General features: G+C 38.3%; 1 protein-coding gene across 2 annotated transcripts in view; it reads left to right on the forward strand.

Moving 5' to 3' along the window:
- Positions 1-12,426, forward strand: part of LOC149813986 (uncharacterized) — a 55,585-nt gene that overhangs the window by 15,649 nt on the left and 27,510 nt on the right. Inside the window, exons 8-11 of one of the 2 annotated variants that reach the window (XM_089990871.1) lie at positions 5,723-6,572; positions 6,681-7,540; positions 7,958-8,344; positions 8,430-8,640. In XM_089990871.1, the coding sequence (XP_089846997.1) occupies positions 5,723-6,572; positions 6,681-7,540; positions 7,958-8,344; positions 8,430-8,640 (2,308 nt within the window). Of the gene's footprint in view, positions 1-5,722; positions 7,541-7,957; positions 8,345-8,429; positions 8,641-12,426 lie in introns of both variants that reach the window. The other variant, XM_089990870.1, reaches the window with a different exon arrangement.

Below are 12,426 nucleotides of genomic sequence, written 5' to 3' on the forward strand. Positions count from 1 at the left end.
GTAGAATGGATAGAAGCCATGAGAACTGAGTTAGATGCACTTGAAAATGCTTCTACTTGGATTATTCAAGATCTCCCTATAGGTAAGAAACCTATAGGGTGTCGATGGGTTTACAAAGTTAAAACCAAGAGTGATGAAACTCTTGAAAGATATAAAGCCCGATTAGTGGCCAAAGGCTATGCCCAAGAATACGACATTGATTATGAAGAAACCTTTGCCCCAGTTGCTCGTATGACCATTGTTAAAACATTAATTGCCTTAACTTCTATTAGGAAATTGCTCATATTTTAGATGGATGTCAAAAATGCATTTTTAAATGATAAATTAGTTGAAGAAGTGTACATGGAAGCTCCAACTGGTATTAGTATTCCCAATGGTAAAGTTCTTCGTTTAAAAAAGGCTCTTTATGGTCTTAAACAAGCACCAAAAGCTTGGTATGACAGGTTTAGTTAGGTTAAGCTTAATATTGGTTTTCAATCCTGTTTGACTGACATTGCTTTGTTTATTAAGAGTTCTGATGTAGGGATTATAGTACTTTTTCTTTATGTTGATGACATGATCATCACCGGAGGCGATAAACATGAAGTTGAAAACATAAAAAAACTTCTTAAAACTCATTTTGAAATGACTGATTTAGGTTTATTAAGATATTTCTTAGAAATAGAAGTTGCTTATTCTCCTCGAGGGTATTTAATGTCTCAATCTAAGTTTGCTTTTGATATTATTTTCAGGTCTGGAATTACAGATGACAAGAAAGTGGACACTCCAGAAGTTGTCAATGTTAAGATGAGAATTGATGACGGAGAACCTCTCGAAGATCCTACTCCTTAAACACAGCTTATCAGAGCACTTTCCTATCTTTCCATTACCAGACCAGACATAGCACTCGCTGTACCACAGTCCACATGGGAGCCGTTCTGCATATTGTTAGATATATTAAGTCCTCTCATTCACGAGCACTTTTCTTGTCTTTTACTTCTTCATTAGATCTAATTGCATATACAGATGTTGGTTGGGGAGGTGATCCTAATAAGAGACACTCAACTACTGTTTTTTGTGTTTTTTTAGGTGAATCGTTAATTTCGTGGAGATTCATAAAATAACAGAAGGTCTCTCTCTCATCCACAGAAGCTAAATACCAAGCTATGACAACCACGACCATGAAAGTAATTTGGCTCAGACGTCTGCTCGCTGACATGAGAGTCGAAGCAACACAAGCTTCACGTATGTGCTGTGACAACAAGACTGTGATCTATATTACAAGCAACCAAACATTTCATGAACGCATCAAACATATTGAAATGGACTGTCACTACCTCAGAGAGAAATATCTACATAAAATCATTGATCTACCATATGTTACATCAGAATACCAATTAGCAGATTTCTTTACCAAGCTTCTCGCTGCTCCCAAATTTTACTTTCTCTTAGACAAACTTTCGCTCATTGTACCGTAAGTTTGAAGGGGAGTGTTAAAATGTAAATTGTAACATATAAATATATATAATAAAAATATTATATTATTATTATTTTATTTATTTATTTTTATTTTTATTTTTTTTTTTATATTTTTGTATCTAGTTTAATAGGAACTATATTCCTTTTTTTAGTCAAGTTTCAGTTGGAACTTGACTGAGATATAGCTATTGGACTCTAGTCCAATGGCTATAATAAGAGCCGTTGGACTAGAGTCCAATGACTCTTTCTTGGGAGAGCTCCAAATGAGCTCTCCCCACTTGTTCTTCTTTGTATAAATAGGTATAAATAGGGGTGAACCCCTTCTATGTAAAGTGACCAAAATGCTTCTTAAGCATTCTTGTTATTAATAAAGATATTTTTATTTCATTGTTGTGTTTTCCTTTTATACCCTTTTATGGGTTTTACTTGAAGTGTCTTTTTAGACATTTTTGTAGTACATTCAAGTGCTTGTGTGGAAGGCCACCATTTCATTACAATATATACATATATAAATATAATTTTTAATAGTTTTAAGTTAACACTAATGAGATAAAAACAATTATCATATCATTAATTTATCATGCATAAATTCATGCAATACATCAAATTAACAATCTATAATTGCTATTCCTCATCAATAAAAAATAACGCTACAAATTAAATCAACCTAAATATATTATGGCTACGCTAAGTGAATTAAGAAAACATGAAACAATCGAACAAGCAAAGCAAAAAAGAAGTAAATTATATCAATAAAAAAGTAAATAATTCATAGTTGCATACCAAAAGTATATCATAGACAATTTTATACCTGGATTTGGTTTTGGTGAACCCAGCCCTGGGTTCACCGGTATGCCTGAGTTCAGTTCTGGATCTCTGGTGAACCTAGGCCTGGGATGACCAAAACCGAACCCAGCGGGCCTGGGTTTGGCTCTGGATCTCTGGTGTACCCAGGCCTAGGTTCACCAAACTTGAACCTATCAAGCCTGGTTTCGGCTTTGGACCTTTGTTGAACCTAGGCCTAGGTTCACCAGAACCGAACTCAGCAGGCCTGGGTTCTGCTTTGGACCTTTGGTGAACCCAAGACTGGGTTCACCAAAGCTGATTCAAGGTCTGGGTTCACCAGTAAGCCTGGGTTCGGTTCTAGTGAAACCAGGCCTAGGTTCGACTTTGGGCCTTTGGTGAACCCAGCATGCCTGGGTTCGGCGGTTTGACCCTTGTGCCAACGAGGGGAGGAGAAGGAAGAAGAAGAAAGGGAGGAGGAGGAGACGGAAGAAGAAAGAGAGGAGGCGGTGGAGGGAGGAGGAGGAGAAGGAAGAAGAAGAAGAGAGGAGGAGGAGGAGAAGGAAGAAGAAGAGAGAGAGAGAGGTACCTGTGGTTCTCGTCGCCGTCGTCAGAAGACGAGGGGAGGAATCGGGGATGGGGAGGAGTCAGAGAGGGAAAGGAGTAGTCGGGGAGAAGGTGGGGGGGGGGCACAGTGGTGCCCTAATACCCTCACCCCCACATTTTTTCTTTTTGGACCAAAATGGACTCCCATTTTGGACAAACATAATCCTGGGTGCGGGTTGACCTCACCCACACGCGTCGCTTCGCGTCGACGTGGGTGCGGCAGCCTCTAAGGACCCGACAGCCTCTAAGGAGAGTCTGTGTGACATAGCTCAAATCGTTTTTGGTTAACGAGCTGCAAGTGGCTTGGCTCGCCAGCTATATGAACTGAACACAAACAAGTTCATGGTGAGCCAAACCGAGCTGAACCACAAGCAGCTCGGCTTGTTTCCCAGTCCTACATGTATGTCTAGTGGGTTTTTTTCTTTTAGTCTTGGGATTTTGAAAATGGCTCCTAACTTTTGGTAAAAAGAATGCACTTAATGTTTGGCAATTTTAAAAAATGCACCAAAGTTGTTTTTATGTAGATAAAAAGACAAACTTTTTAAAACTTAACTTCAATTACTACTAATCTATCTTGGGTGTACAAATATATTGCCATTTTACCCTCCAACAATTAGAACATACTATTGGTTTTATATGCCATGGGGCTCTCAATGCTAAGTTGTCATTTGATATCTTTGTCCCTCAAATCTTTTTTATTTATTCATAATATATATGTGATATTTTTATCATCATCATCATCATCCATGTGCCACAATAAATTGGTTTAACTTATAGAGGAGATATGTTCAAACTTCGAGTTTTGAAGAAAGAGATGGAAAAAAGTGATTAAATAAATTTTGAAGGGCCATATTTGAGATCTCATTATATGCCAAAACCATCCTTTGGTTTTTCTGATTAACCACAATAACATTTAGGTGCATTTTCCATTTTTTTTCGATATTTACACGGAGAATAAGTAGATTTTTTAACTTAGGCGCCAATTTGGATATTATCCTTTAATTTTAAAATATTATTTCATTTTAAGTTTCAAAAAAGAGGTGACTCCTTTATGGTCATTGGTCCTTATTAGATAATAGGTGTCACCATTTAAAATTTTAAAGTTTATCTAAAAATTTGTTTTTCACATGATAGTGCATTTTCTGATGAACAAAAAAGTGTCAATAAATTTGAGCCATATAATTTGTTTAATTTATTTAAATTTCTATTAGCATCCCATGAAAGTTTGAGAAATTGAATTATACAAATTCATCGAAAGTCCAAACCATAGTCACCTATATCATTCAAGGTATTATCTCGGCGAGGGTATTTCTCAGAGAGATTTTCAAAAGTTGAAAAATCTCAAGAAAATATCAGAAAAATCTCGGGAGTTTAAAAAATAAAAAATAAAAAATATAAATAATAACAAAAAATATAAGAAAATATAAAGTTTTGCATTAATTTTCTTCTAAAGATGTAAAGAAACAAGTTTTACAAGTTTTAAAAATATAAAAAGAAACAAAAAATTGGAAATGCAAACTTAAAATATAAAAAAAGAGTTTTTCTCAAAAATATCATGATAATATTGTGATATTTTGTCTTCTGGAAATATTTTAAAAATATCACGAGATATTCCCTTTAATATCGGCTACCTTAAAAATATCGGAATTTCTCACAATATTTTCAAAATATCGCCGATATTGGTGGCAGTGGTCCAAACTAAATGGAAATAACAGCAAAAGGGTTAATGCTTTTCCAAAATGTAACTTCATCAACAATGTAATGAGCCAACGGACTAAACGTGGACTTTTGATAAGTGACTTGTGGAGAAAAATACAGAAGATTCTTTGGACAGTCAGCTGGGAAATATGTAAAGGCCTCTATGGATCCAAGTCTGTAGTTGAAGCCCGTGTTGTGTAAGCAACACTCTGATTAGGAGACAGGATGGAGTACACATATATCTTTTCTTTGCTGATTAATTTGGAAGCAATGTGATGACACCTTGTTTTGCACTTTTCATCCATAGGTGATTATTGCTTAAAAACCTGTTCTCATTTTTTATCTTCATAGTTTGCTCGCCTATAAAAACCTTGTTGCAAAGCATCTCCTTTGACCATTGTAATCTATATGTGGTTTTAGTTCATTATGGCACTAGACGTGCAATATTCTTGTCCTTAATGTACATGACTATTTCCTGCTACAGTTGTACAGTGCTGTTGTCTTGAGGCTTTTCATCTCCCTAGTTTCACTTAAAAATCTTGCTTGCAAACAGCTCCTTTGACTGTTATAAACTTATAATTTACATGCAGTTTGGCTCTTTGAGCCATCTTTATATTCATAAAATCTCTTGATGTGCTCTATCACTCTATGCCATTCTGCTTCTTAATGTTCTTGAAGTAATTTCTTGCAACAGTTCTGTGATTCTGTTCCACACATTTGCAGTTCCCTATGGTAGTTTTTGGTAATGGCCTTCTAATCCATTTCTTATCAAACTTGGTGGGTTTGGAGATTCTTGGTAGTCCACTTTAGATTTGTTAGAAATCTATAGGAATTTGAGTGAAATAACTTGGAGAATGGATGAATTGCGTGTGTAAGTGCATGCATACATGAAATATTAGGTCTATTAGTTGCTGACATCAATGAGTTTACCAAGTAACCTTTCATTATTCATGCATCCTAAATTTCCCCTCAAACGATGTGTGATTGTTTTTGATGGGAGAAAATCTGCAAAGAATGAATGCATGGTGAAAAAATAAAATGATTGGTATGCATTTTCCTTTGAAGTGTCATTGTTGTCTTTTGGTGATCACCTTTATGTTGTGTTCTCCCCCCTTCTACAAAGTCCTTATCTGTTTCCTTGTATAGTGCAAATTCATTTCTGTCTGGTAATTTGCAGTGCTGGACAGCAGCTTCCATGTTGAAACATGATGTTGATCATGAAGCATCTATTATGCTTGCCAAGCAGCATTTGCGGTTCACATGCAAGAAAGCAGAGGTCAAGTCTCTCTATAAGAAGTTGCGACCGCTTCGTTCCTATCTAAACAAGGACATTTTGTGCAGAGCAGTTGCATCGCTAGATTTCAGTGCATCAAGTCCCCATGAGCATGCTAGCAGAGACGCCGATGGAAAAATCCATGGCAGCAAGATAGGTTATGCAAAACATCAAGAACTGGTGGGGGAGACAACAAGCGAACAAGCTGGTGCAGATGTTAACCGCACTACTGCTTGCCATAAGGATAGGACTGAACAGAACAAAACAACTTTTGAAACTGCGAGCTTAATAAATAGGCTCACATCTATGAAGAAGAAAAGAGCAAGGTACATTCTTGAGAAACAGAAAGAAGAGTTTGCTGATTTTTTGAAATTCAAGGACATGGAAGCAACAAAGGTGACAATAGATTATGGGATAAAGCGGTCTAATATTTTGAAGGAGCCTGATTTGTCCATGAGAGCAGAGAAACTCAAGAGTCTACTTAAGGATGTTTCAGATAGAAGGACTAGTCTTAACAAACAAATGAAGATGTGCCAGAGAATCCTTTCAGATGGACAGCATGAATTAAGGAAAAGGGAGAATCAAACATATTCCCATTGGTTGGGGAAGGCTAAGGCTGGAAAGTCAGTGGAACAATATTTTGCACTTCCTCTGCCATATATCTGTTTCCAGAAAGAACTGCTACTGACTGAAGCTCAAAAGTTAGCTGATGAAGCATCTGAAAATATACCTCAAAATGATTCAGGAAAACGAGGTAATGTCTCCTTACCATTCTCAAGTAGGTTAGAAAATGAACACATAAAGACATCTAGGTTGGAAGTGGCTGATGGAAGGGTTTCTGATGTTTGGGAAACTTTGCCAGAAAACTGTTCTTTGGACAGGACCCTTGACTCTGGGTCGACTTTGGAACAGAAGAATTCATCAATATATTCAGAAGCAGTTGAAAGGGCACCAGATTTGGGTTTGGCAAACAGACCCTCATCAGCCGAGCAGAACAGCCAAGCAGACACAGCCATGAGGTCTGTGGAGTCGGATACATTTGCACAGCCCATCCCTGTTACCACAGAGGATTCAGAGACAAGTGTCTTGAATGTGACCTCAGGGACAGAGATTCTTCCTCCTGTTATGCAGGAAAATGGACCAGATGATCCTATGCTGCAGAAAGGTTGTTTATCAGTAGATTCAGAAGCAGTTGAAATGACACTAGATTTGGGTTTGCCAAACAGATCCTCATCAACCGAGCAGAATAGGCAAGTAGATGTGGAGGGTGATGCACTTGCACAGCTCAACCCTGTTACCACTGTGGATTCAATGCCAAGCATCTTGAATTTGACCTCAGGTACAGTGATTCTTCCTCCTGTTATGCAGGACAACATAACAGATGATCCTATGCTGCAGCAAAATGGTTCGTCAATAGATTCAGTAGTTGAAAGGGCACTAGGTTTGGGTTTGGCAAACAGACCCTCATCAACCGAGCAGAATAGGCAAGCAGATGCAACCATGAGCTCTGTGGAGTATAATATGCTTGCACAACCCAACCCTGTTACCACTATTGATGCAGAGCCAAGTGTCTTGAATGTGTCGGGTACAGAGACACTTCCTCCTGTTATGCAGGACAACACAACAAATGATCTTATGTTGCAGCAAAGTAGTTCAAGTTCTCAAATTGCTGATAGATTGTGCCCAGAGGTTAGACATAGGGACTCACAAGGAACTCATCTGGTGAGCTGGATACTGGATTGTGTATATCTGAATTCTTTTTGTTTCTAAAGGTTTGAAAAATCCTTTGGTTGTGTTTTCTAAAATAAACTCGAGGGATAATGATTTTTAGCCGGCTGAGACATGAATTTAATGATGAATCTTGGCTAATATGATTCCTCAGATGATGCGTTTTGTTGGTTTAAACTTCTTGTAGTTTCTTGACTCCATTAGAAACGTGAATCTGTGGCTATTTGACTCGGATTCAGCTTCCGTTCAAGTTGCATGACCAAGGTTTAGACTGGACTTCAAAATTGCATCTTAGCTTCATCTCATGTCACCTTATCCATAATTGAGTTGACTTGGACCTTGTACCTGTTTGGTATACATCCCGTTTCTTTGAACACTGATCTCTCCTGGTGATTGGATTGCCACATTCAGGTACCCTACATAGATCCTGATGGAAGGTCTGTGTCTGCAGAAACAGGAAGAGAACATGACAATGTGGATTCTCTTCCTCTGGCTGGAATTTCAGTACCACAACTATTTGGTCCCTTCCCCTCATCCACTGAGCAGGTTATGCGGCACTTCCCTCTCTCACAGTCTGCTATACCCTCACAGCTACTGTCTTATCCATTGAACACTGGTGAACTGTCTTCTCCAGCAAATCTCAGGTGTAGAAGGATTAGTGTGGAGTCCAGTGCGCACATCCCTCAGACTGCTCCAACTTTGTGCATGCCTACAACGGATCACCTTGACCCACTTTACCATGAAATACTTACACTGCGCAAGGCAAAGGAGCAAACCATCAAGTTGCATGAAGAGGAGGTAGGTGGTCCTGGAGAATTCTTTTTCTTTTTTTTCTTTTGGTCAAACTAAAATCACCTTTCTTGCAAAACGATTTGTTCATCAGAAACTGCATCTTACTGCACAATGTGATGAAGCGGTTGAGGAGGTCAAAAGAAAGTATGCAGTGCTGCTTCAGGATGCAGATGCAAGACGTTTGCTGACTAAAAAGACCCTGGAAGCTAACATGAGCAAGGTTGTGCTCAACAAGATGCTTGCAGAGACATTCAAGCTTCAGTTGATTGATCCCAGGGCAATGCCGTCAACTATGTTGACAGGTACTTGTGAAGGCTTGAGATTTCTCATGGTGGTTTACATTAACTTGCACATATGATCTAATTAATTTACAGTTGATTAATGTGTAGGTTCCAGACCATTTATCTTCCAGATGGTCCCAGACTCCTTTAGAAAACATACTTGCATGTGTTTTTCGTTTAATCTAAACATGTAGATGTGTTCTCCATGCTTTATTTAGTAGAAAACATGTATCAGTTTAAACATTCCCCATGTCTAGATGTGTTTTTAGCTCAAACAAAAAATCAACTGTACATATTACACCACAATCTCGATTAACTCAACAACAACAACTACGCCTTCATCCCAAAACAATTGGGGTCGGCGATATGAACCAAAAAAGAAAATCATTCTGGGTCTTCCACATGAATCCTTCTCCTCCAATCATTTCTATCCAATGCCATGTCCTCGGTGAGGTTCAAAGCATTCATATCCTTTCCTATCATCTCCATCCAAGTCTTCTTAGGCCTACCCCGACTTCTTTTAACTAATATATTTTCCCATTTCTCCGTCCTTCCAACTGGAGCATCATTAGGCCTTTGCCGAATATGTCCAAACCACCGTAAACGGTTCTCTCTCATCTTATTTTCAATGGATGCAACGCCTACCTTTTTACGTATCTTCTCGTTTCGAATCTTATCTTTTATTATATTTCCACACATCCATCTAAGCATACGCATCTCAGCTACACTCATTTTTTGAATATGATGTCTCTTGGCAGCCCAACATTCCGTACCATATAGTAAAGCGGGCCTAATTACCGTCCTATAAAACTTTCCCTTCAACCGCAATGACATTCTACGATCGCACAACACTCCAGTTGTACTTTTTCATTTCATCCACCCAACCTTTATCCTATGATTTACATCTCCATCAATTTCTTCATACTTTTGAATGATAGATCCCAAATATTTGAAACAGTCATCCACCGGTATTTCTTGCTCACCAAGCTTCACTACACTCCCATCACTACTTCGTTGCTTACTAAACCGACATTCCATGTATTCTGTCTTACTCTTACTCAACTTAAAACCTCTTGCTTCCAATGTCTGTCTCCATAATTCTAACTTAGCATTAATCCCAGCTCTAGACTCATCAATCAAAACAATATCATCAGCAAACAACATACACCACGGCACATTTTCTTGAATTGATCTCGTAAGCTCATCCATCACTATAGCAAATAGGAAAGGGCTTAATGCAAATTCTTCATGTAACCCAACTGTTATAGGAAAATTGGTTGTTACCCCTCCACAAGTGCGGACATTGGTTACTACTCCTTCGTACATATCTTTAATTATACTAATGTACTTAAGAGAAACACCTTTCTTCATCATTGTCTACCAGAGAACATTCTTAGGTACTCTATCGTATGCCTTCTCCAAATCAATAAAAACCATATGCAAATCTTTGTTCCTCTCTATATCTCTCAATAAGTTGTCTAAGAAGATGTATAGCTTCCATAGTTGATCTTCCAGGCATAAAACCAAATTGATTCTCCGATATCATGACAACCTTCCTCAACCTATACTCAATCACCCTCTCCCAAAGTTTCATAGTATGACTCGTGAGTTTTATACCACGATAGTTTGTGCAATCTTGTATATCACCCTTATTCTTATATAGAGGCACCAAAGTGCTCTTCTTCCACTCATTAGGCATCTTATTTGTCTGCCAAATCTTGTTAAAAAGATTTGTCAACCATTCTAAACTTTTCTCACTCAAGCATTTCCAAGCCTCGATAGGTATACCATCTGGGCCAACTGCCCTTCTTGATTTCATTTTCTTCAAAGCCTCTGCAATTTCTTTCTTTTGAATCTTGCGCATGAAGTCATGATTCATCTCATGAAAAGGAATGGAGAAGTCTCCAAGATCCTGAGCATAACTTCCATTAAATAGCTTATCAAAATAATCTTTCCATCTCTCCTTAATCTCCTCATCTTTGACTAAAACCCTTTGCGCTTCATCTTTGATACATATAACCATACTCAGATCCCTCGATTTTCTATCTCTCATCTTTGCAAGCCTATAAATATCCTTCTCGCCCTCTTTGGTATCCAACTTGTCATAAACCTCCTTATATACCTTATCCCTCGCGTTTCGAACTACTTTTTTAGCTTCCTTCTTTGCTATCATATACTTCTCCAAATTCTCATTATCACGACTCTTACTTAGATTTCTATAACACTCTCTTTTAACCTTAATAGCTAATTTGACATCCTCGTTCTACCACGATGTATCCTTATCTAGTGGTGCACCGCTTTTAAACTCACCCAATACCTCATTAGTCACCTTTCTCATGCCACCCGCTATCTTATTCTACATTGATTATGAATCCTCCTCGAGACACCAATCAACTTCTTTAACTACCTGCTCTACAAACATTCTTTGTTTAACTCCTTTCAGTGCCCACCATTTAATTCTAGGATCTATCCTATGTCTATCCCTTTTGCGGCATTGTCTAATTCTAAGATCTAAAATTAAGACTCTATGTTGTGTAGCTACACTTTCTCCCGGTATAACCTTACAATATGCAACAACCCGTATCTCTCTTTCTAAGCAGGAAAAAATCTATCTGACTCGTATTAACCCCACTTTTAAATGTTACTAGGTGAGACTCCCTCTTCCTAAACCAAGTGTTTGCTAAGATCATATCATAGGACAAACCAAAATTTAAAATCCTTTCTCCACTTTCGTTTCTTTCTCCTATACCATAGCCTCCATGGATACTCTCAAATCCATCCCTACTAATGCCTACATGCCCATTAAGGTCACCGCCGATGAAAAACCTTTCTCCATAAGATATCCCTTGTACTACTCCATCTAAATCTTCCCAAAATTGACGCTTAATGGAATAATCTAAACCTACTTGAGGTGCATAAACACTAATAATATTAATAATATCCGAACCTAATACTAATTTAATAAGTAAAATCCTATCACCCTTCCTACGGACCTCAACTACATTATCTATAAACTTACGACTCATAACAATCCCTACATTCCTATTCTTATTTATTCCTGTATACCAAATCTTATATCCCCAAGGTTCTATCACTTTTGCTTTCTCACCTACCCATTTGGTCTCTTGTAGACATAAAATATCAATCTTTCTCCTACACATAACATCTACTAACTCTACCAACTTACCAGTTAAAGATCCTATGTTCCAAGTGGCTAACCTAATTTTATGGTCTTGGACTAACTTTTTTACCCCCACCCGTCCAACAAAGTGAGGGAACCCTTGCCTATTTGACACCACACCCGGGCGCCGGTGTGACGCATCGCTTCCGGGCGACGACCTAGCAACCCTTTCCCATTTATCACTGCCTTCGGGCCTATAGAGTACAACGCGTCGCTCAGTAGAGAACGCCCCAACGAAATTCTCATATTGGTTCATATTCATAGGGTATGACTAAGTTTTTATGTTGGCTGTCACAGGCCTACCGCAACCCTCCTTTATCCGGCCTTGGGACCGACAGTGTATAACTAAACAATTATACACAGGCGGAGAATAAGAAAAACCAAAAGAAAAATTGGGAAAACAAAGAGAAAGGGGATATTACCAAAAGGAAAAGATCCGAACAACGAAAAGAAAATGCAATAGAGAGAAAAAGAGTTTTGCAGAAAATTGAAAGGAAGGGGAGACGCTTACTTACCTGTAATTTTGCTGATGTTCGACCAATCTTCAACCGATTGAAGAGGAGGCACCAGAGGGAGTATTCGAATGGACCACCGAATACATGCAGTGCAGAAAGTAAGAAGGCAAA

Source organism: Nuphar pumila, chromosome 16 (genome assembly GCF_984573655.1).
Source record: "Nuphar pumila chromosome 16, dmNupPumi1.hap1.1, whole genome shotgun sequence".
NCBI classification, from domain to species: Eukaryota; Viridiplantae; Streptophyta; class Magnoliopsida; order Nymphaeales; family Nymphaeaceae; genus Nuphar; species Nuphar pumila.